Source organism: Phacochoerus africanus, chromosome 16 (assembly GCF_016906955.1).
Source record: "Phacochoerus africanus isolate WHEZ1 chromosome 16, ROS_Pafr_v1, whole genome shotgun sequence".
NCBI classification, from domain to species: domain Eukaryota; kingdom Metazoa; phylum Chordata; class Mammalia; order Artiodactyla; family Suidae; genus Phacochoerus; species Phacochoerus africanus.
In genome coordinates, this window is record NC_062559.1 from 47,061,624 (window position 1) to 47,086,352 (window position 24,729).

General features: G+C 42.5%; 1 protein-coding gene and 1 long non-coding RNA gene across 4 annotated transcripts in view; one reads left to right on the forward strand and one right to left on the reverse strand.

The window, feature by feature from the left end:
• Nucleotides 1-6,203, reverse strand: part of LOC125117510 (uncharacterized) — a 57,541-nt gene extending 51,338 nt beyond the window's left edge. For 2 of the 3 annotated variants that reach the window (XR_007132635.1, XR_007132637.1), the window contains exons 1-2: nt 6,077-6,196; nt 2,689-2,814 (exon numbers count right to left, since the gene is read on the reverse strand). This is a non-coding gene — a long non-coding RNA (uncharacterized LOC125117510). Of the gene's footprint in view, nt 1-2,688; nt 2,815-6,076 lie in introns of all 3 variants that reach the window. The other variant, XR_007132636.1, reaches the window with a different exon arrangement.
• A 64-nt stretch (nt 6,204-6,267) lies between these two features.
• The window catches only part of C16H7orf31 (chromosome 16 C7orf31 homolog), a 41,919-nt gene continuing 23,457 nt past the window's right edge, over nt 6,268-24,729 (forward strand). The window contains exons 1-4 of the mRNA XM_047763726.1: nt 6,268-6,628; nt 7,235-7,392; nt 20,193-20,369; nt 23,239-23,310. Coding sequence (XP_047619682.1) covers nt 7,259-7,392; nt 20,193-20,369; nt 23,239-23,310 — 383 coding nt within the window. The 5' untranslated portion in view covers nt 6,268-6,628; nt 7,235-7,258. The remainder of the gene's footprint in view (nt 6,629-7,234; nt 7,393-20,192; nt 20,370-23,238; nt 23,311-24,729) is intronic.

Genomic DNA, 24,729 nt, shown 5'->3' on the forward strand with positions numbered 1-24,729 from the left:
GGGGGCTCTACCTGTGGCACATGGAGGTCCCCAGGCTAGGGGTCCAATCAGAGCTATAGCCACCAGCCTACGCCATAGCCATAGCAACGCCAGATCCGAGCCTCATCTGCAAACTACATCACAGCTCATGGCAACACTGGATCCTTAACCCACTGAGTGAGGCCAGGGATCGAACCTACATTCTGGATGCTAGTCAGATTCGTTTCTGATGAGCCACAATGGGAACTCCTGGGTCTTTTTTTTTTTTTTTTAGGGGCACACCCGAGGCATATGGAAGTTCCTGGGCTAGGGGTTGAATTGGAGCTGTAGCCACCAACCTACACCACAACTCAAGGCAACGCCAGACCCTCACCCCACTGAGCAAGGCCAGGGATTGAACCCTCATCCTCATGGTCACTAGTCAGGTTCATTACTGCTGAGCCACAATGGGAACTCCAACCTGTTTGGATCTTAATAGAAGGGGCACTGTGGATTCTGTCATTATCGGTTGAGAAATTTGCCCATAAGGAAGGTGGCTGCTGATCCATGAGGGACAAATGATTTGTGTTCTTAGAATTAGCTCTAGTGCTGCCAGAGCAAATAAAAGATGTGGAAGGGTATTCTGATTCACTCAGTCAGCTATTCTGGTTGCTGGAATCAAATTCTAGAATTATTTCCCTTTCAGCAGAAAGAAACTCCAGTGCGATATTTTTCTAAGAAGTCTCAGTTCTATAAATGAAGAGAGCCAGAGGAACTAGGGATAAAGGGTGAATATCTCTTAGAGGAGATAGGTTTAGACACAGAAATCTGTTGAGATAATTATTTGAGACTCCTACTATTTGAACCATTTCCGTACTCCAAAGCAGCGGCTGTTTAATAATAGTGAGTTTGTAGAGTTCCAGTTTTGGCTCAGCAGAAACTAATCCAACTAGTATCCAAGAGGATGGGGGTTCAATCCCTGGTCCCACTCAGTGTGTTAAGGATCCAGCATTGCTGTGAGTGGTGGTGTAGGTCAAAGATACAGCTCCAACCTGGCATTGCTATCTATGAGGACGCAGGTTCAATCCCGGGCCCCACTCAGGGGTTTAAGGATCTGGCGTTTCAGTGAGCTGTGGAGTAGGTCGCAGACACAGAGCAGATCCTGCGTTGTTGTGGCTGTGTCATAGGCTGGCAGCTGCAGCTCTGTTTCAACCCCTAGCCTGGGAACTTGCATGTGCTGCAGGTGTGGCCCTGAAAAGAATTTAAAAAAAAAAAGAAAGAAAAGATTCTGGTTCAGCGCATTAATGAACATAAAGGCTACCCAAGTAGATTCAACATTTAAAGGAAGACCAGAATTTTCTTTAAAGACAATTAAGAGCCAGCTATGATAACCATGCACAGGCTCACTGGGCTTCTGGGTACAAGCCTGAGCCTTATTCCAATCAAATAACTTTGGGAAAGCCTAGTAATTGCCAAATAGAGTCACCTGCCAATTCCCTGAGGCTGATCACATAATCAAATCACAAAGGTTTCTCTGTCTCCTGATAGTAATTCTAAAGACTTCTCAGGACCATCCCAATGAGCAGTTTTTTCATCCAGTGTTGGGCCTGGCCTTCATCGACAAGCATATGAATTAGATTATATAAGCCAGAGGAACCAGAAGTAAGCTTGAATGACTATATTAAAGTCCTAAGCAAACCTGTGGGGATCTTCGGTTACTTCGGAAAATCTCTGACTATGGTGCATAGTTCTACTTTAGTCCAGGGAACACAAAAAATTAAGGGTTTAGCACTTAGATCCCTAGAGGGTCTAATTTCTTTTTTTTTTTTTTTGTCTTTTTGCCTTTTACTAGGACCGCTCCTGTGGCATATGGAGGTTCCCAGGCTAAGGGTCTAATCAGAGCTGTAGCCGCCAGCCTATGCCAGAGCCACAGCAATGCCAGATCCGAGCCTCGTCTGCAACCTACTTCACAGCTCACGGCAACGCCGGATCCCCAAGTGATCAAGGCCAGGGATCGAACCTGCAACCTCATGGCTCCTAGTCGGCTTCGTTAACCACTGCACCACGACGGGAACTCCAAGAGGGTCTGGTTTTAAAGGGGCAGGTTTTATTAGGTGCAGGAGAGGGAGAGGCAGAAAAAAAGAGTTCAGTGAGAGGACTGGAATGAGGAAACAAGGGCACAGAGGTGGGGATGGTGCAGAAGGAAAAGCGGAATATGGTTTCAGACAGAACAGAAAAGGAGAAAAAGGCCTTGGGAGTCTTTTTTTTTTTTTATTGTTTGTTTGCCTTGGTTAATTTAGAAATACTTTGCAAAGAATTTTTAGAGTTTTGCATGCACTTGGATGTCTCCAGATACCAATTAAAATACACATCCTATTCAGTTAGTTTAATTTTAGAGCCATGGTCTTCTATCCTGAGAAAAACAAGTTTGGAGAGGTCAAAAGTTCCCCATAATGAATACTGAAGTTCTCAGTTATTTTTGATAAAGTTGGTTCATTTAAAATGGGCATATAAGAAGGGACCATAGTTACTGAACATTAAAATCAGCCGAGGTTCCAGAAGGAAAACCGTGTAGAGAGAATTTAGAAGACTGGAATCCCATATTTCAAAACCAGAGGGTCAGAAAACCAGTGAGTACCCAAAAGGGCAATGCCTTCGCAAAAGCAAAAACAGATGCCTATGAACTCAGAGATCTCAAGCAGAAGGAGAGAGTGAATCTGAGAGACTTACAGAACCAAAGGAAGTGACGAGCACAGAGGGATTCTGTGGGTACCACACACAGTTCCAGGCATCAGTGGTTCTTCAGGGTTCATCTCCTTCAGATAGATTCCCCTTCTGAGAGCCAGTAACGTTAACCTTTACAATAAAAAGGGAACAGTTTAGCTAGCAAAATCAAGCTTATCTGCAATTTGGGCTATGGAAACTATGGCAAACCATATTTTGAAGAACAAAGGAAGGCGTGTTCTTGTATGCAGCAAAGGAAGAAGTGGGGCGGGGCTATTTGAAAGTTCACTGGAGATTTTAGGGTTGCAGCAATTTCTCCTTGGCTGAAAATCTTTCTTCCTACTGGGGTATGTAAATTAAGCTTTTTCCGGCTAGGAAAAGTAATTTGTGATAAGCACTATGTGTGTAAAACCTCCCACTTAGGGCTTTCCAACTCCATTTGAATGAGGCTTTCCTTTATTCATTTACATGTATATTCATAATAGGTATATCAAGTCTTTATGCTGGACACCTTAAACACTGCTATGTCAATTATATCAATAAAACTGGATCTGCTGTATAGCAGAGGGAACTATATCTAGTTATTTGTGATAGAACATGATGGAGGATAATGTGAGAAAAAGAATATATATATATATGTACTACTGAGTCACTTTGCCGTACCGTAGAAATTGACAGAACACAGTAAATCAACTATAACGGAAAAAATTAAAACCGTAAAATAAAAAAAATTTTTTAAATTGGAAAAAATCAAAATAAAAATCTTAAAACTGCCAAGAAGTACTAAGTCCCTCAAAACTTTATCTTATCCATTATCAAGTGCCACTTGATTAAAGGCCTCTATAACATCCTTTTAAAAAGTTTAGATAATGGAAAAAATAAAAATCATTTTTAAAAAACAATAAAAAAAGTTACTGGAGTTCCCTTTGTGGCACAGTGGAAACAAATCCAACTAGGAACGATGAGGTTGTTGGTTCGATCCCTGGCCTTGCTCACTGGGTTAAGGATCCGGCATTGATGCGAGCTGTGGTGTGGATTGCGGACGAGGCTCGGATCTGGCACTGCTGTGGCTGTGGTGTAGACCAGCAGCTGTAGCTCTAACTGGACCCCTAGCCGGGAACCTCCATATGCTGCAGATGCAGCCCGAAAATTAATTAAATTAAAATTTTTAAAAAATCAAAAAGTTTGGAGTTCCCGTCGTGGCGCAGTGGTTGACGAATCCGACTAGGAACCATGAAGTTGCGGGTTCGGTCCCTGCCCTTGCTCAGTGGGTTAACGATCCGGCGTTGCCGTGAGCTGTGATGTAGGTTGCAGACGCGGCTCGGGTCCCGCGTTGCTGTGGCTCTGGCGTAGGCCAGTGGCTACAGCTCTGATTCAACCCCTAGCCTGGGAACCTCCATATGCCTCGGGAGCGGCCCAAAGAAATAGCAAAAAGACAAAAAAAAAATTAAAAAGTTATAGAGTATAATTCATGCTTTACTTTATCATGTATTTCCTGCATATTATTTTCCTAAAGGTTAAAGTTCTGCCTTTAGTGGTTTGGGAATTTTTGTCAACTCACGACACAATTATTTGAGCACACTTTTTTTTTCATTTCCAAATCAACTTCCCTGCTAGAAGGATTTCCAGTGATGCAAAAAAGCAAACAAGAAACCCATTAAGGTAAATGAGGTAGTGAAAAAAAGTCAATATGTGGCAAGAGAAGTAGAAAGGTGATTTGAGGCTACTGATCCATGATGGCCATGATACACCTGAGAAGTCAATCATTTTGAGCATGCCTGGTAGGAGGCTACTTTATGTTGTTGGGGGGTCACATACACATCACCTGATGGCAGAGGCAGTGTGAGTTAAATCATAAAAACCTAGACTAAGGAGTATTGGTCAAATAGGCCCAATCCTGACTTCCTTGAGAACCGTTCGGATGGCAAAGCATTTCCCAAGAGAACAATTGTTTTATAAAAATCTGGCAACAAATTTTTTTCTTACCTGTAAATTTTATTTGAAAAAAAACAAAGGTAAAAATAATTACATTTCCTACCCTTAACACTCATTTGACCTGAAAAAAAAATGTCAAACCCACTAGAACCTGGAGGCTGTCACCATATATCCTGGTCACATAAGCTGGAATTGCCTCAACCTCCCTGCTATCACAACCATCCATGTAAGCAGCTAGTGGCTACTTATCCATACATCTAACACATGGCTAGTGACACAGCTCCACCAGATATCCCTGATTAAACCTATTACACTCAGTTATTACCTCTCAGGAAGAATCAAGCCAAGAAGAAATTGGAGGAACATCAAACATAGGGAAAAGGTGAAGGATGGAAAGCTCTGGGAGGCTAGGTTCATAAAATGGGCAGGTTTGATAAGATAATGAGGCATCCTGAAAACACTGGAGCAGCCAAAAAGGTTACGGTGGACCTCCACAGAGAAATTTTTGAAAAAATATGTTAAAGGGGTCAAAGAGAAGGTCAAACTTCACCTAATTCACAACTCTATCTCCGGGAAAATCCACTCTTGCAGGCTTAGCTGGTGGTGATAACTACAGGAGTCGGAAAGAGGTGCAGAGACAAGAAACAGACCAGGAATACAAAACCACCGCCTTGCCCGCTCCGTCTCCCTTAAGTCAGCTAACACTCGCCTAGAAGGCACAGCATGAAATGAAAACCCACTGGGGGCTTGATCAAAAACTCGTGAAGCAGGTACTGTTAGACCTCCCTTCTCAGAGGTGGGCACTCTCACCGCCATCTTCCCCTGGGTTCCCACAGGCTGTCTCAGCCTCTCCCCCAAAGGGACCCTTCCCACATCCGGGTTCTTCTCAGAGGCCCCGTTTTCAGCCATTACAGAAACTCATGGCCTTGCAGGCACAGAAACGTGGTTCGAATTCCTTTCTCTGCAGTTCCCGTAGGGTCGCAGCGGTAATGAAACCCACTAGGAACCATGAGGTCTCGGTCGGATCCCTGGCCTCACTCACTGGGTTAAGGATCCGGAGCTGCAGTGAGCTGTCGTGTAGGTCACACACGCCGCATCTGGCGTGGCTGCGGTGGAGGCCGGCAGCTGTAGCTCTGATTCGGCCCCCAGCCTGGGAGCCTCCATATGCCGCAGGTGCGGCCCTAAAAAGCCAGACAAAATAAAAAATTCGTTTCTTTGAGGGTGTTGGCGGGAGGGGGGCGGGGAACTTCGGTAATGGAAGCGGGGCTAGGTCCTCGGGGACTGGGTAGGGCCACTGCCGTGTCCACACCCACCCAGGAGAGGCAGAGCCTTGGCTCTGCCAGGTGCCATCCAGGGGATACGCCTGCTGAGTCCTGTCACTGCCACCCTCGTCTAGGCCACACTGTTCCCCATGGGGCGGGGGCAAGAAATAAGGGTGCCTCGAAGGGTCCCACCTCACCAAGTTCTCCCGGGCCTCGCACTCCTCTACCGCCCTGTCCATGCGAGAGGACGCCCGGGCCCAAGACCCGCTGGAACCGGAAGCCCTCGAAGGAGCGTGAGAGGCGGCGGGCGGAGGGGGCGGGGCCAGGGCAGGGGGCGGGGCCAGGTCTGGGGAGGGGGGCGAAGGGCGCGGCCGCGGAGGAACCTGGATGCCCTCGGGGCCGGAGTTTAGTCCTCTTTGTCCACCTTCCATCTGGCTTACAGTTCTCACACGTCGGAGAGCTCGTGGGCTGACTTCTTCCGAAACCTCAAGGAGCCAGCCGCCTCCCCGAAGCCCGTCACCCAAGAATGCATTACCTAGTGCCACGGTCACGGTCGCCGTCACAGGCGCCCTCAACCCCACCCCAGGCCTGCCCGCGGTCCCTCTCTCTCCCTCACCCGCACCTGCACGCAAGCTCCCCCGGGCCGCAGGTGCGGACGGCGGCGAAATTCCACACCCGGCAGAGGCCCGCCAGCTCCCGGGAGGACGGGGGAGGCGCCCTTGCCTGCGGCTCCCAGGCTGAGGTCCCAGGTGCGTCCGAATCCCCGAGGCTCCGCTCAGCAGGGCGCTGAGGGCCCCGGAGGCGCACCCATGTCTTCCCCCTCCGGGAGGGAGGGGTGGGCCTCTCACTTTGGGGTCCGACTCATGAGACACCAAGGGTTCGCCACCTCTCTGCAAAGAACTTCTCGTTCAGAATCCCCGAAGACTTTAGAAACACAGCCATTGATTCTGTTGCATGTCTCCCTGCTTTTTAAAAAGAGCAGGGTGGGGAATAAGCCGAGTTTTCTTGAGGTTAGAATTGAAGCAAGAATTGAATTTCGATCTTTGTCTGCAAGGGAGAGGCCTTGTATGGGCCTCCCTGTCACTCACGTAGTGTTCAGACTCTGCATCTTTCATTTTGTGCTTTTGTATTCGTTGAAATTCATTGCCGTAGGACTTAAGTTGCTATTTATTGCTGGCCAGACGCTTCAGAGGCCACAGCCCGGCTCTCTGTGCGGAAGGAAGCTGGTGATTGCTGTGCAGCTTTGCGGTGACCGATTTAGCCCTACAAAGCGTGTTTCCTTGAGGTTGGGTCAGTGTGATAGGGACCGATTCAACTGACTCCCTAACCAATGCGCCCTCCTTTTCTTTTTACAGATTGTGCTTTTTTAGCCCAGAAGCATGGAGGTAATTCATGGCAGGCCCTACCGCTGCAGGGAGCTTGAAGGAGCTGACATACTGTCAAACACCTTTTACTCCAATGAATTGCACACTCCACTGCAAACAGTTGTTCGCCCAACTGCCTCAGAGAACAGGTAAGACAAAAACCAGTGAAAAAGAACAATTCACAAGGGTTTTAATATATTAGAGTGTTTTTTTATTATGTGAGAAAGTATAGATGGTTATAGGTTTCTTCTGTTTAATCACGTCTTAGGGAAAGTATAACGTGACAATTAACAAAGCCTTGAAGTGTCCACATCTGTCAAAACTTGACGAGAAGTAAAAAGTGTATATTTTTAAAAGGCAAATATCAAATGTATCTACTACATTCTAGAACGCTAGAATGATCTGTACCTTCATTTGTAAATCAATCTTTAAATCAAACATCTTTTGTTTTATAAAGAGAAGTGTATGGGCCCCTATCATTTCCTAACACCATCTGCTCAAAAATAAACCTAGAATCTGTTATTCATAGTTGTTCTCTAGATTTTTGCCTTACCAAATTTCCTGTAACACATTAATTACAGATTACATCCAAAACTGCATTTAGCATATACTGAGTGATTACTTTGTATTGGCAGTGTATCAAACGCTCTGTATGTAGTAATTATTTTATTTTATTTTATTTTATTTTATTTTATTTTATTGTCTTTTTAGGGCCTCACTGGCAGCCTGTGGAGGTTCCCAGGCCAGAGGTCAAATCGGAGTTGTGGCCTCCAGCCTGTGCCACTGCCACAGCCACAACCACACCAGATCTGAGCCTCATCACCAGATCTGAGCCTACACCACAGCTCAAGACAATGCCGGATCCTTAACCCACTGAGTGAGGCCAGGCATGGAACCTGTGTTCTCATGGATGCTAATCAGATTCATTTCTGCAGAGCCATGGCGGGAACTCCTGTATGTAGTAATTATTTTAATACTCACAGTAGCCCTATGAGATAGGTACTGTTACTTCCCCATTTTACTTATGAAATAACAGATACAAATAAGTAATTTTCCAAAATCTTACAGTGCCAGCTTTTCTGCACTGTATTTATTTGAATCATTTTGAGGGCAAAAAAAATCTAAAACCCTTGGTGAAAAATAGCCTATGTCATAGTTTTCTTGCTTTTACTTGTTTGTTTTATAATTTCACATAGTCAAATCTTTCATTTAAGAAGTCTTTCTCATTAAAAAAAAATGTTTAGAGGTACAAACATCCGATTATAAAATAAATAAGTCATGAGGATGTAATATGACTATAGTTAATAATACAGCATTGGGAGTTCCCTTTGTGGCTCAGTGGTTAACAACCCAACTAGGAACCATGAGGATGCAGGTTCGGTCCCTGGCCTCGTTCAGTGGGTTGAGAATCTGGCATTGCCATGAGCTGTGGTGTAGGTTGCAGACACAGCTTGGATCTGTGTTGCTGTGGCTGAGGTGTAGGCTGGTGGCTATTGCTCTGATTCAACCCCTAGCCTGGGAACCTCCATATGCCACAGGTGTGGCCCTAAAAAGACAAAAAAAAAAAAGCAGAAAGAAATCAGACAAGAAGTCACCTAGCCTCAACTTAAACACTTCCAAAGTGGGACATCACTACCACACAGGTAGGCCAATGAATTTTTTAATGTGCCTGATTGTTACATAATTTTCTTTCTGCTAAGCATATTTTTCCTCTTTCCATTTGCTGACCCTGGTTCTTCCCTCTAAAGCTGTGGGAAATAAGAAAAATCTGTTATCTTCATTCTTTTTTTTTTTTTTTGTCTTTTTAGGGTCACACCCGAAGCATGTGGAGGTTCCCAGGCTAAAGGTCTAATCAGAGCTATAGCCACAGGCCTACACTAGAGCCACAGCAACACCAGATCCGAGCTGTGTCTGCGACCTACACCACAGCTCACAGCAACACCGGATCCTTAACCCACTGAGGGAGGCCAGGGATTGAACCTGCAACCTCATGGATTCATGGATGCCAGTCAGGTTCGTTAACTGCTGAGCCACGACAGAAACTCCTTTTTTTTGGGTGAGGTGTTATCTTCATCATAGTAGCCCCTCAAGGGTTCGCAGATTCTCTTGTCTCTCTTTTTCTGTCTGCCAAACCAAACAGTGGTTCTCAACAGACTTTCTTTCTTCTTGCATTGCAGTTTTCACCATCTTGATCAGAATTCTATGAATCTAGCACAATTTGTAAACATACTCTTTATATGAAAAAATAAGAAAGGTTTTTTCCCTAATTTTAAAACTAACCTAAATTTCTGTGTAAATAATTTATAAATCATGTTCCCAGCTCCTAATTAATAAATTTACTTTCCATTTTATTGCATATGAATTCTTTCCTTTGAGATCCCCGATGGGAATGCTAGGATGATCATGTAGTCTCAGAACCCCTCTATTTAACTCCCTTTCAAAAAGCATCTGGGGAGTTCCCATGGTGGCTCAGTGGTTAACGAATCTGACTAGGAACCATGAGGTTGCGGGTTCAATCCCTGGCCTCGCTCAGTGGGTTAAGGATCCAGTGTTGCCGTGAGCTGTGGTGTAGGTGGAAGACACAACTTGGATAAAGTGTTGCTGTGGCTGTGGTGTAGCCAGGAGCTGCAGCTCTGATTTGATCCCTAGTCTGGGAACCGCCATATGCTGCAGGGACTAAAAAGACGGAAAAAAAAAATTACATTAAAAAGCATCCTGGCAGCTTACCGAAATAGAAGTTCCCTTCGCTCTTGGCGGTGTTCCTCTGAACTGCTCTGGACAGTGTCATCAGGATAATATTGGTAACTTGGCTTTATCAGTGCTCGCTTTACTTTTTCAGACCAGGTTCAGGGTCTATGGCTCCCAACTCAAACCTCAAGATATTTCTAAAGCAAAACAAAACAATGAAAAACAAAAACTCTTGGCTTGTAGGCATCACTTTACAATGGTAGGGATGAACCTGAGTCTTAGCATACGTTAGCTGTCAGCAGCTTAATTTTCTAAACATGGATATCCTTAAAGGGATGTCTTTTTGAAATATTACAGTGTCCTTTGAACTAATTTGGCAGTTTTAACAGAGATGCAAAATGATTTCCTGCTTTTTTTCATTCCAGAATAGGCAATGTCTAATTCCATCATTAGCCAGCATTGGTCTGATTACAGGGTACATCAAAATCACATGAGAAGTGTTCTGAAAATACAGATTCCCAGGCTCTACCTAGAGATATTCTGGCTCACTGGGTCTGAGTGGGGTCTTAAATCTGCATTTTTAGTTTTTCAGCTTATTTTGAAAACCTCCGGGCTAGCAGGAAGCACTGAAAACCATAAGAAAACCAGGATTGTGGTTTGGTTTATCCACTGACCAAGGGCAAGTTAATCTTTGTGCTTCAGTTACTTTCTTCACTGATATATTCTGAAACAAATATAAGTCACTATTATGTGTAATTACTTGATCTCCTTTAAAAATATTGGTAAGCAGGAGTTCCCATCATGGCTCAGCAGAAATGAATCTGACTAGTATCCGTGAGGACGCAGGTTCGATCCCTGGCCTTGCTCAGTGGGTTAAGGATCCAGCATTGCCGTGAGCTGTGGTGTAGTTGCAAACTCGGCTTGGGTCTGGAATTGCTGTGGCTGTGGCATAGACCAGAAGCTACAGCTCCAATTCGACCCCTAGCCTGGGAACCTCCATATGCCATGGGTGTGGCCCTAAAAAAATAAAATAAAATAACTAATATGCAGGTGTATTCTTTTATATTTCTTCCACTGAAAATTTAAGAATGGCAGCTACAGATACTCAGAATCACAGATGCCTACCTCCTTTTTCCATTCAGTTGATGTCTCCCTACCTCTAGCAAATTTCCTAGTTCATTAGGAAAGTAAACATCAATTAAGGAAGTGCCCTGAGAACTGCTTAAGATTTAATATGAGTTCCTCTTTTGTTCCTGGATTTATTCCATTACTTTCTGATTTCTGAAATTTTCTTTGACTCTTAGCTTCCTGCCTGAAAATGAGAGTATGTTTGTTCTGAGCTTCCTTTAATCATGCCTTCTGTTAATTACTGGCTAAATTCAGCCCCTCTGAGTCAAAATTCTGTAAAGTGACTCCAAAGTAAGATATTGATTCATCCATGGGGAACATATTCTCTAATAAAACAAGTAAACATGAATTTTATGTGGCTACAGATTATAGCACTAATAATATATTGTTATTTATCTTGTATTATTTGAGCTTTAAAATTATTTAATCCTAAAACTTCAATACTTAATCAGTTCCTTCTATAAATGGACACATGTATTATTTGAGCTTTAAAATTATTTAATCCTAAAACTTCAATACTTAATCAGTTCCTTCTATAAATGCTATTAGTGTTAAAGTGTTAAAGCTAAGGGAGGAAATGTCAGACCCTAAAATAAAAGAGAAATATGACTTACTTTTGCTTTGCCTTTTATTTTAAATGGTTTCTTACAACTTACTGGCTTTAGATGAATGCCAACCCAAATGATTGATTAACAGATTCTACTGGCTCATTTTCCTGGGCTGGTATAATATATGAGGGTCAGATACTGAGAAATCGACTCGTCTAATTTAACTTTAGAAACTTAGGTATTAAAGCTTAGGTTGTCATTAATCAAATGTGTTCAAATATTTTTCACTTGTCATGCCCCCCAAACTGGGTCTGTTGATCATGGTCATAGATCATACCTCAGAGGTCTGAGAACTGAAGGCCGACATCCCTTTTTCAGCACCCCAGACCAGTGGTCCCCAGATTCTCCTTGACTAGCTAGTTGTAGGGGTTGGCAAACTTCCGTAAAGACCAGATAGGGAGTTCGCACTGTGGCTCAGCAGAAACGAATCTGACTAGTATCCGTGAGGATGCAGGTTCCATCCCTGGCCTCGCTCAGTGGATTAAGGATCCAGCATTGCTCTGAGCGGTGGTGTAGGCTGGCGGCTACAGCTCCAATTCAACCTCTAGCCTGGGGATTTCCATATGTCACGGGTGCGGTCCTAAAAAGACCAAAAGGAAAAAAAAAAAAAAAGGCCAGATAGTAAATATTTAGGCTCTACAGTGTCTGGTCTGTCAAACTACTCAACTCTGCTGTTGTAGGGTGAAAACAGCTATAGGCAATAGCTAATATATAAATGAATGGTCAAGGCTGCCTTCCAATAAAATTTCACCAACAAAAATGGCAGTAGGTTGGATTTGGCCTATGGGATAGCTTGCCAGTCCTGATCTAGTGACGTTATGAGATAATACATTCCGTGTGTGAGACAATCCTGAGTGTTAGGTTCTTCATTCCATTCAGCAGATATTTACAGGGGGGCTTCCATTAAGCCAAGGGCTGTACTGGTACAAAGAAGAAAGCAGCTCCACAGCCCACAGCCCCCCCCCACCCCCACGCTCCCTTCCCATGTGTCTGACTGGCCCCCCACTGCTCAGATGGCACAGTCCAAAGGGCCCATAAGGCCCTGCAGGATCTTGTCTTTATCTTTCTCTCTTGCTTCCCCTCTTACACAGCTCTTCTCTGCTGTGCCGCAAAGTCCAGAATTCTGTATCAGCTCTACTAATATAGCCCAAAATTTAACTCTGTCTTCTCAGCCCTTAAGATCTAGATAAATTCCACTCAAATCTTTATTCCATGCCTTTTAAAAATCCAAAGCCTTCCTCAAAATGTATCCAAATTCCCAGGAAGGGGGTGGAGGATGGTCATTGCTGACGTTGGGTTCCGGGTTCCATATATATGGCTTCTGTTGGACAACATTTTGACCTAGGTGTGAAAACTCAGTCATTGTTTAGTTTCCTCCAGAAACCTCATCCATTCAGAGCATTTGTGAGCTTGGCAAATTTCACCGATCAGGTAGGGGTCAGAAGAGAGAATCCCATCACACCATTTAATATGCAACTAAAAGCCCTTATTAGCCACAAGTTTCTGTATTTGTCAAGTTCTTTACCCAGCTATCACCAGAGTTCTCTCACTGGCTTTTCACCCAATGCACTCCCTTCCCAGCCTGCTGATTTCTCTTCATAGCCCTTTCCTTCTCTTTGCCCTCGTCTTCCTCTCTCAAGAGCAAAATCGAATCCCTCCCACTGCACAGCAGCTTAATAAATCTTGGCTTGCTTGAGTCCTAACACCTGAACTTGAGAGCCTCTGTCTCTTAACCAAGAAGCCTGACAAAATATTTTATTAAACAAAGCAAGTCCTTTCCCAAGAAGGATCCTGGAGCCAACATTGTCAGGAATTTTCAATTCCATAACCTTTCTAACCTCTGGATCCTATTTTCTTTCTTATGGAGCCCTGGCTTCCCTTTCGGTCCTATTAACAATGGGTTGCTTTTAAGAAGATGCTTTGCTTTTTTTTCTTTTCAGCATTTTGTTTTGTTTTGCTTAGTCTCTTCTGGGAAAATCAAAACAGCCAAATAGAAATAGAATTCACCTTCTCCAAGAAAATTTAACCCAGAGTACAATTGGTTCCCTTTCTAAGATTTTTGTGTCATTGCTCTCAAGGAAGGCCCCCTAGTCAGTAAGTATTGGTTGGGTACCATATATTTGCAAGGTCCTATGCTGTATCCTGGGGATAATGTGGTGAGTGTGCCAGAGTCCTTGTCCATGAGGATCTGTAGAAATTGTGGTGAATCAATGTTCTTTGTACTCTAGTACATTGCACTGTTTATCTCTCGGTGATAGATTACCAGTTTATTATAGAGTTAATAATAATAACTTTATTATCATCATCATCATCATCATTTGTCTTTTTAGGGCCACATCTGCGGCATATGTGAGCTCCCAGGCTAGGGGTCAAATCAGAGCTATAGCTGCCAGCCTACGCCACAGCCACAGCAACACCAGATCTGAGCCGCATCTGCGACCTGCACCACAGCTCAGGGCAACACCAGATCCTTAACCCACTGAGTGAGGCCAGGGATGGAACCGGCAACCTCATGGTTCCTAGTCGGATTCTTTTCTACTGAGCCGCTATGGGAACTCCAGTCTGTGTGCAGAGTTTGCATGCTCTTTGAGAGTGCCACTCACCCCCCACCTCCATGTGTTTAGCAACCCTGAAGCTCCTTTTCAGCATTTTTAGATGTTTTCAGTGGAAAGGTTAGTCCAAATAATTCAGACCACCATTACTGGAAACTGGAGTACATTAAATCTTCCTAATTAGGGCACAGATCTTCAGCCAGATATTCTTAAGAGTTTTGTGAGGTCTTCTCCCTGGCCTGAAGCTTTCATTCTATGTCATAGGTTACAGTCCAAGACACAAAGGAATCTTTTTGGCCTTACTCGTTCACTCAATCATGCATTCCTTTAACAGACATCCGTTAAGTATTTCCTGTAAAGCATGGTTACAACAGTGAATAAATGTGCTTTCCCTTCACTCCCTTTTTAAGAAAGAACAGGGAAAGTCATCTGAACTACCAGTTTTCAAGATCAGACTAGCTTAACAGCCAATAGAGGAAACTTCCATGTCTCAAACCTACTGGATGGCACATTGTAAAGGGTGGGACTACTGGAGACCCATTTTCTTTTTTGTTTTTGTTTCTTGTTTTTCAGGGCCACACCTGAAGCCTATGGAAGTTCCAAGGCTAGGGGCAGAATCAGAGCTGCAGCTACTAGCCCACATAACAGCCACAGCAACACAGAATTGCAGCTGCATCTGTGACCTACATGACAGCTCACACTAATGCCAGATCCTTAACCCACCGAGAAGGCCAGGGATTGAACCCATGTCCTCATGGATACTAGTAATGTTCTGAACCCACTGAGGCACAACAGGAACTCCTGGAGACCCATTTTCTATGGAAGGTAACTATGGAACAGGGCAGAGCTTCTAAAACTTTAGCATACATAAGAATATTCTGGAGGGCTTGTTTAAAACAGATGACAGGTGCCACCCCCACCCCATTCTGATTCCTAGGTCTGGGATGGAGCCTGAGAATTCAGATTTCTAAAAGTCCTTAAGAGGAGTTTCTGTTGTGTCCCATCGGTAATGAATCTGACTAGTATCCATGAGGCCCAGGTTCCATCCCTGACCTTGCTCAGTGAGTTAATGATCCGGCGTTGCTGTGAGCTGTGGTGCAGATCGCAGATGTGGCTCAATCCTGTGTTGCTCTGGCTGTGGTGTAGGCCGGCAGCTGTAGCTCTGATTTGACTCCTAGCCTGGGAATCTCCATATGTTGTGGATAAGGCCCTAAGAAGCAAAAGAAAAAAGAAAAAAAACGCAAAAGTAAATCTTCATGATCTTGGGTTTGACAATATGACACCAAAAACATGAGCAACAAAAGAAAAAATATATATAAATTGGACTTCATTAAAATTTAAACCTTTTTTTAAAAAACAAAAAAAAATTAAAACTTTTTGCTTCAAAGAACACAATCAAGAAAATAAGACACTCAATCGACGCAGAAAAAGCCTTTGACAAAATCCAACACGCATTTCTTTTCTTTCTTTCTTTTTTTCTTTTTCTTTTTTCTTTTTTTTTTCTTTTTTGTCTTTTTGCCTTTTCTAGGGCCAATCCCACGTCACATGGAGGTTCCCAGGCTAGGGGTCTAATTGGAGTTGCAGCTGCCGGCCTACACCAGAGCCACAGCAACACCAGATCTGAGCCACATCTGCGACCTACACCACATCTCATGGCAACGCCGGATCCTTAACCCACTGAGCAAGGCCAGAGATCAAACCCACAACCTCATGGCTCCTAGTTGGATTTGTTAACCACTGAGCCACATCAGAAACTCCCAACACCCATTTCTGATAAAAACCCTCCAGAAAGTGGGCACAGAGGGACCCTACCTCAACATAATAAAGGCCATATATGACAAACCCACAGCTAACATCATTCTTGATGGTGAAAAGCTGAAAGAATTCCTGCTGAGATCAGGAACAAGACAAGGATGTCCGCTCTCACCACTACTCTTCAACATAGTTCTGGAAGTCCTAGCCACGGCAATCAGAGAAGAAAAAGAAATAAAAGGAATCCAAACTGGAAAGGAAGAAGTAAAACTATCACTATTTGCAGATGGCATAATACTTAGAAAATCCTAAAGATGCTACCAGAAGTCTGTTAGAGCTCATCCATGAATTTGGCAAAGTTCCAGGATACAAAATTAATACACAGAAATAAATGGCATTTCTATATATTAACAATGAAAGATCAGGAAGAGAAATTAGGGAAACAATCCCATTTACCATCACATCCAAAAGAATAAAATACATAGGAATAAACCTACCTAAAGAGACAAAAGACCTGTAGTCTGAAAACTATAAGACACTGATGAAAGAAATCAAAGATGACACAAATAGATGGAAAGACATACCATGCTCTTGGATTGGAAGAGTCAATATTATCAAAATGATTATACTGTGCAAGGCAATCTACAGATTCAATGCAATCCCTATCAAATCACCAAGGACATTTTTCACAGAACTTGAACAAAATATTTTAAAGTTTGTTTGGAAGCACAAAAGACCCAGAATAGCCAAAGACATCCTGAAAAAGAAAAATGGAGCTGGAGAAATCAGGCTCCCTGACTTCAGACTATACTACAAAGCAACAGTCATCAAAACTATATGGTACTGGCACAGGAGTTCCCGTCGTGGTGCAATGGTTAACGAATCCGATGAGGAACCATGAGATTGCGGGTTTGATCCCTGCCCTTGCTCAGTGTGTTAACGATCTGGTGTTGCCATGAGCTGTGGTGTAGATCGCAGATGCGGCTGGGATCCCACGTTGCTATGGCTCTGGTGTAGGCTGGCAGCTACAGCTCTGATTAGACCCCTAGCCTGGGAACCTCCATATGCCGTGGGAGCGGCCCAAGAAATGACAAAAAAGACCAAAAAAAAAAAAAAGTATGATACTGGCACAAAGACAGAAATAAAGATCAGTGGAACAGGATAGAAAGCCCAGCATTAAACCCATGCACCTACTGTCAACTAATCTATGACAAACGAGGCAAGAATATACAATGGAGAAAAGACAGCCCCTTCAACAAGTGGTACTGGGAAAACTGGACAGCCACATGGAAAAAAATGAAATTAGAACACTCCCTAACACCATACACAAAAATAAACTCCAAATGGATTAAAGTCCTAGATACAATACCAGATACTATAAAACTCTTTAAGAGGAAAACATAGGCCAAACACTCTCTAACATAAATGACAGCAACATCTTCTCAGATCCACCTATCAGAGTATTGACAATAAAAACAAAAATAAACAAATGGGACCTAATCAAAAGTTTCTGCACAGCAAAGGAAAACCCTAAACAAAATGAAAAGACAACCCACAGGATGGGAGAAAATCTTTGCAAGTGAATCGACTGACAAGGGATTAATCTCCAACATTGATGAACACCTTCTGCAGCTCCGTACCAAAAAAACAAACAACCCCATCCAAAAATGGGCAGAAGATCTAAACAGACAGTTCCCCAAGAAGACATACAGAGGGCCGAGAAACACTTGAAGAGATGTTCATCCTCACTCATTATTAGAGAAATGCAAATCAAAACCACAATGAGGTACCACCTGACACCAGCCAGAATGGCCATCATCAAAAAGTTTACAAACAATAAGTGCTGGAGAGGGTATGGAAAAAAAGAAACACTATTACACTGTTGGTGGGATTGTAAATTGGTGCAACCACTGTGGAAAACAGTATGGAGATTCCTCAGAAAATTAAAAATAGAACTACCATTTGATCCAGCAATCTCACTCTTGGGCACCTATCCAGCAAAAACCATGACTTGCAAAGACACATGTACTCCAATGTTCATTGCAGCACCATATACAATAGCAAAGACATGGAAACAACCTAAATGTCCATCAACAGAGGAGTGGATCAAGAAGATGTGGTACATATACACAATGGGATATTACTCAGCCATTAAAAGGAATGAAATAAGGGCATTTTTAGCAACATGGATGGACCTAGAAATAATCATGCTAAGTGAAGTCAGTCAGTCAGTCAATGAGACACCAGCACCAAATGCTGTCATTTACATGTGGAATCTGAAAAAAGGACACAGTGAACTTCTTTGCAGAACAGATACTGACTCACAGACTTTGACAAACTTATGGTTTCCAAAGGAAACAGGTTGGGGGGTGGGGGGATGCGCAGGGGGTTTGGGATGGAAATGCTCTAAAATTGGGTTGTGATGATCATTGTACAACTATTAAAAAAGAGAAAATGAAAGACAATAACATACAGAATGGGAGAAAATATTTGTAAATGATGTCTCTCATAAGGGACTTGTATCTAGAATATAAAAGAATTCCTACACCTCAATAATAAAAAGATAACCCATTTTTTTTATGGCTGCACCTTTGGGATATGGAACTTCCCAGGCTAGGGATCAAATCAGAGCTGTAGCTGCAGGCTTAGGCCACAGCAACACCAGATCTGAGCCGAATCTGTGACCCATGCCATAGCTTGTTGCAATGCTGGATTCTTAACCCACTGACCAAGGCCAGGGATCAAACCCACTTCCTCACAGATGCTATGTCAGGGTACTAACCCGCTGAGCCACAGTGGGAACTCCAAGATAACCCAGTTTTTAAAATGGGAAAGGGTGTGTATAGACATTTCTCCAAAGAAGATATAGAAATAAGCACATGAAAAGATGGTCAAATCATTAATCATTAAGGAAATGCAAATCAAAACCATAATGAGATACCACACTTCACACCCAGTAGAATGGCTATGATTTTGAAAAATAACTATCAGAACAAGTGTTAGCATAGATGCAGAGAAATTGGAACTCTTCTACATTGCTGGTGGAAATGTAAATTGGTGGGAATCAGTTTGACTATTTTTCAGAAAGTTAATAATAAAGAATTACCATATGACCCAGCAATTCAGTTACCATATATATATATTTACACCCAAAAGAACTGAAAGCAAGGATTCAAGCAAAAACCTGTACATGAATGTTCATAGCAGCACTATTCACAACAGCCAAAAGTCAGAAAAAAAATGTCTATCACCTGATAAATGGGTGGAAAAAATACCATATAAATGATATTTATATATATCTCCAAACAATGGAATAGTATTTAGCCATGAAAAGGAATGAAGTACTGATATGTGATACAATTACGAAAGACCACATACATGATTTCCTTTATTAATATAAAGGATTAATTACTCCAGAAGAAGCAAGTCTATAGAGACATAAATTTGATTAGGGGTTTCTTAGGGCTGGTGAAATGGTACAGGGTTTCTTTTGGAGGTGATGAAAATGTTCTAAAATTATTGTGATGATGGTTGTACATATTTATAAATATACTAACAATCATTCAATTGTACACCCTAAATGGATGAATTATATGGCATATAAATGGGTGAATCATGTAGGTGGATGAATTCTATGGCAATAAAGATGTTTAAAGGAATAAGCACATATAGCACAGCTCTTTAAAAAAAGTAAAGTAGTCCGTAGGCCTTCAGGAATTTAACCTCATTCCTTCAACAGTCCCATAATGCCTATATAACCAGAAAGTATCATAATCTACCCAGCACTGAGAATTCTGTGTTCTGAACATGTCATCTAAGAATAATATAGCACTAGGAAATTTTAGTCGTTTGCCTTAGTCCATTCACACTACTATAACAAAATGCCACAGACTCGATAGCTCATAAATAACAAACATTTATTTCTCACAACTCTGGAGGTTGAAAGCCCGAGGTCATGGCACCAGCAGGGTTGTGTTCTGGGGAGAGCCTTCTCTCTGGATCATAGCCGGCACCTTCCCGCTGTATCTCGCACAGTGGAAGGGCCTAACAAGCTCTCTGGGGTCTCTCTTATAAGAGCGCTCGTCCCATTCATGCGGGTTCCTCATGGCCTTCCTGAAGGCCCCAGGATTTAAACCTACAAATCTGGGGCGGAGGGACTCAAACACTCACACCGCAGCATCCTATGCAGAAACTATTTCAAAAGGCTCTCTTTTTCCGCAGGTACCAGGAGTTAAGGGAGTCACTCCAGGGATGTAGGCTTCCATGGGGCGCAGAAAGGGAATACGGTGGCATGATACCCATCTCAGGCCCCGAGGAACACAGGCCAAGATGTGAGCCTCCTCTTGTCGTGGGCCCCAGACATCAGCATTACGGATTTGGTGGAGAAACCTGGCCAAGGTAAAGAAACTTTCTGCCCCTCACATAGAGGCCTTCATTGTTCAATTTTCTCCATTTCTTTTTTTTCTTTTTTTTTTAGGGCCCCACTTGAGGCATATGGACATTCCTGGGCTAGGGGCTGAGTTGGAGCTGCAGCTGCCAGCCTACGCCACAGCCATAGCAACTACACAGATACTACTGGTCAGGATCATTTCCACTGATCCACAGGTCCGAGTCTGCAGCCTACACCACAGCTCACGGCAACGCCAGATCCTTAACCCATGGAGTGAGGCCAGGGATCGAACCTTCATCCTCATGGATACTAGTCAGGTTCTTAACCCGCTGAGCTGCTCCAGGAACTCCAATTTTCTCTATTTCTGTTGTGAGTCCTTTGTTAACATAAATCCCCTTCCAAACTTCTTTCTTTTACAATTTATGAAAAGACACAGATGGGAAAACTATATAATTTCTAGTTGTGAAGTCAGTAAAAAAAAAAAAAAAAAACCTGTTATAGAAAATCTTTGCTTTCCTTGGAGATGGTTAAGTATGTCATCAGAAATTTTGATTAATTCTCTTACTAATCACATTTTATCAAAACTAAACAGGAAGTTTCCTGAGAAAGATTACTTTTCATTTTGCTTAAACAAATAGCAGGCCTATTGTACAGATTTTTTTTTTTTTTTGGTCATTTTAGGGCCACACCCACACCATATGGAAGTCCCCAGGCAAGGAGTCGAATCAGAACTGTAGCTGCTAGCCTGCACCACAGCCACAGCAGTGCCAGATCCGAGCCCCATCTACGACCTACACACTACAGTTCACGGCAACACCGGATTCTTAACCCACTGAGTGACGCCAGGGATCAAACTTTCATCCTCATGGATGCTGCTAGTCGGGTTCATTTCTGCTGATCCACAGCAGGAACGCCTATACAGATGTTCTGGATTTTTTGGAACTTTTGATTTCTAATTTATCCATCTATAATCATTGGACTCTTTGGGGCATTGTTTTCAAGTATTAAAATATTCCCCTCAGCATTTACAAATCTTAGTTAGTCTCTCAGCAACTTTATTCAAAACACAGGTTAAAAGTGAAGAGGAAAGCAAAAAAAAAAAAAAAAAAAGATATGAGCAGTAAATTAAATGCTTCATTAGTATTTACTAAGAAGTATGAAATTTACACAGAGCAAAATCCATCAAACCTTCACACAGAGCCTACTTACTCCTGCTTTATCTAATAAACCTGGCTACCTAATTTACTAACAATCTAGCTAACTAGTTTTTTGTTCTAAAGCGGTTAAAAGAAGTAAATCAGAAAAAGCAAGCTGCAGCCAGAGAGAAAAACAGAAATAGGGAAGATGGCAGCCTTATGAGAGCCTCAGTAAAGCAATAAAAAGCAGAAAATGGAAAGTCCAATTGGAAAGATGCAAATATTGACACATTATAGATAGTGAGGGCCTCAAGTTCATTAATTAATCCAACAGATTTATTTAAGCCCCACACTGATGGAACTTTCTTTCTATTACAGTATAAATTTATAATATCTTTGTAAGTGAATACTGTTATCCTGGCTTTACAATAAATGACACCCAAGAGATTTCGTACCCTTTCTTGGGCCAGACAAGTATGAAGTTTCAGAACAGAGATTTGACTGAGTCCAGGTGTATTGGACCCCAAAGCCCATGTTCTTTTTATCTGTACATTCATTCACTTACTCTAGCTATTCATTTATTTATTCGGTAGTATGAGTATAGCAAGCATTGTTCTAGAGATTAGAGGGATAGCTCCCTATGGAGTTTACAGCTCTGGTCCCCAAAATTTGTATATTAAAAAAATGCACCATATTATAAATTAAAAGTATACTCACAGAGTCCCAGTGTGTAAAAAGAAAGCCAAAGACTAGCTTCTTAAGAAAAATCCAGCTTGAAATGCAGCCCTGAACTGTGGTGTAGGTCACAGATGGGGCTTGGACCTGTCTTGGCTGTGGCTGTGGTGTACACTGGCAGCTACAGCTCTGATTCAACCCCTAGCCTGGGAACTTCCATATGTCACAGGTGTGGCCCTAAAAAAAGACAAAAATTTTTTTTTCCTCAAATGACTAGTGAATTTTTCCTGCATTGTTTATTGAAAAGTAAACTTTTCCCAGTGACTGAAAAATGCTACCTTTTTGGTTACCAAAGGGAACAGGTGAGGTAGGGATGGATGGACTGGGGGGTTGGGGTTAGCATATGCACACTGAGGTGTGTGGAATGACTGGCCACCGGGGACCTGCTGCATAGCACAGGGAGCTCTACTGAGTAGTCTGTGATCATCTGTGTGGGAAAAGAATCTGAAAGAGCATGGAGGAGTTCCCGTTGTGGCTCAGTGGTTAATGAATCCGACCAGGAACCATGAGGTTGCGGGTTCGATCCCTGTGCTGTACAGCGGAAATTCTCACAACATTGTAAATCAGCTAAAATCAAACTTTAAAAAACGAGTTAGAAAAATGCCACCTTTTGGAGTTCCCGTCGTGGCGCAGTGGTTAACGAATCCGACTAGGAACCATGAGGTTGCGGGTTCGGTCCCTGCCCTTGCTCAGTGGGTCAAGGTTCCGGCGTTGCCATGAGCTGTGGTGTAGGTTGCAGACGCGGCTCGGATCCTGCGTTGCTGTGGCTCTGGCGTAGGCCGGTGGCTACAGCTCCGATTCGACCCCTAGCCCGGGAACCTCCATATGCCACAGGAGCGGCCCAAGAAATGGCAAAAAGACAAAAAAAAAAAAAAAAATGCCACCTTTTAATGTGCTGACTTATGATACATACATTGTTGTGTGGATCTATTTATCTTTTTACTATCTCACCATTGCATCGTGTTAATTAAAAAGATGTTCAGTTTAATCTTTTCTTTCTTTTCAGAAAGCTTCCTGTTGAACAATTCTATTATTTGTCACAGAACAAAAAAAGCGATGTCTATGGAAATGATTCTTTGTAAGTCTGAGGTTTCTTTTCCTTACATGAGATCAAATAACATTTTTAAGTGGAAATGAGTTAAATGCAAACTAAAAAAAGCCTCCAAATGGGAAATTCTAGAAAAACAGGTGTTCCTTTTTTTTAAAATCGACACCATTAATTATGGAAACCAAGACCAAAAAACAACAGTGAAAGAAATACACTAAAATCCACTAATAGTTTGTTGCATTTAAGCAAGTGAAGAAAAATAGGAAATATGGAATAGTAATGTTTGAAAAGATTTATACAGATCAACTTGGCCCATTTCCCTGTCTTTGACCTAGTTATTCAATCTAACAATAATCTGTATATTTCTTAAAAGGTTCATGGAAAATGCTCCAGCACCCTCAACAAAACTTTTAGTCAGAGTTTTATGAGAGAAGTTCCCGTTGTGGCGCAGCAGAAACAAACCTGACTAGTATCCATGGGGACACAGGTTCGATCCCTGGCCTCCCTCAGTGGGCTAAAGATCTGGCTTTGCTGTGAGCTCTAGTGTAGGTTCCAGACATGGCTCAGATCTGGAATTGCTGTAGCTGTGGTGTAGGCTGGCAGCTGCAGCTCTGATTCGACCTCTCCGACCTCTAGCCTGGGAACTCCCATGTGCCACACCTGCAGCCTTAAAAATAAATAAATAAATAAATAAATAAAAACAATTTTATGAGAAAGGTTTGTTATGACAATTTAAATATAACCCTTAATAAAATTACTCCCTAATTTTCTTTTTTGGGTAAGGAATACTTAATTTACTCTTCACTTGGAGGAATTATTTTCTGCTGTACTAAATTATTTGTTGCTCTTTGAAATAGTTTGTTGTATATATTATGAAAGCATACTTTCTAATTCTCAGATGAAAATAAAACACTGACAGTACTGAAATAACAGTGAAAATATCAGTTTTTACTTTTATTAGAATTGCTAGGAATTTGTTTCTAGGTAAGAAGTTAATATAGAGTTCGGCCACAAGAGGGAGCCAAAAAGACATGAAATTTGTGATTGCTTGCCCTTATATATCCCTTTGCTATTAGTAAACTGAAAACTTGATAGAGAGTGGCCGTGAACTAATGGATAGATTCAGGTCAAGGAATTGGTGTCTCTGAGCATTTTTTATTTTCTTTGTACCCTTTTAAACTTTGAATCTCTTTTTTTGTTTGTTTTGTTTTTTTAGGGCCGCACCCATGGCATATGGAGGTTCCCAGCTAGGGGTCAAATTTGAGCTGTAGCTGCTGGCCTACACCAGAGCCACAGAAACGTGGGATCCGAGCCATGTCTGCCAGATCTGTAACCCACTGAGCAAGGCCAGGGATCGAACCTGCATGCTCATGGATCCTAGTCTGATTTGTTTCTCCTGAGCCACAATGGGAATTCCATCAAACTTTGAAGTTTTAAAAAAGCTTTTCT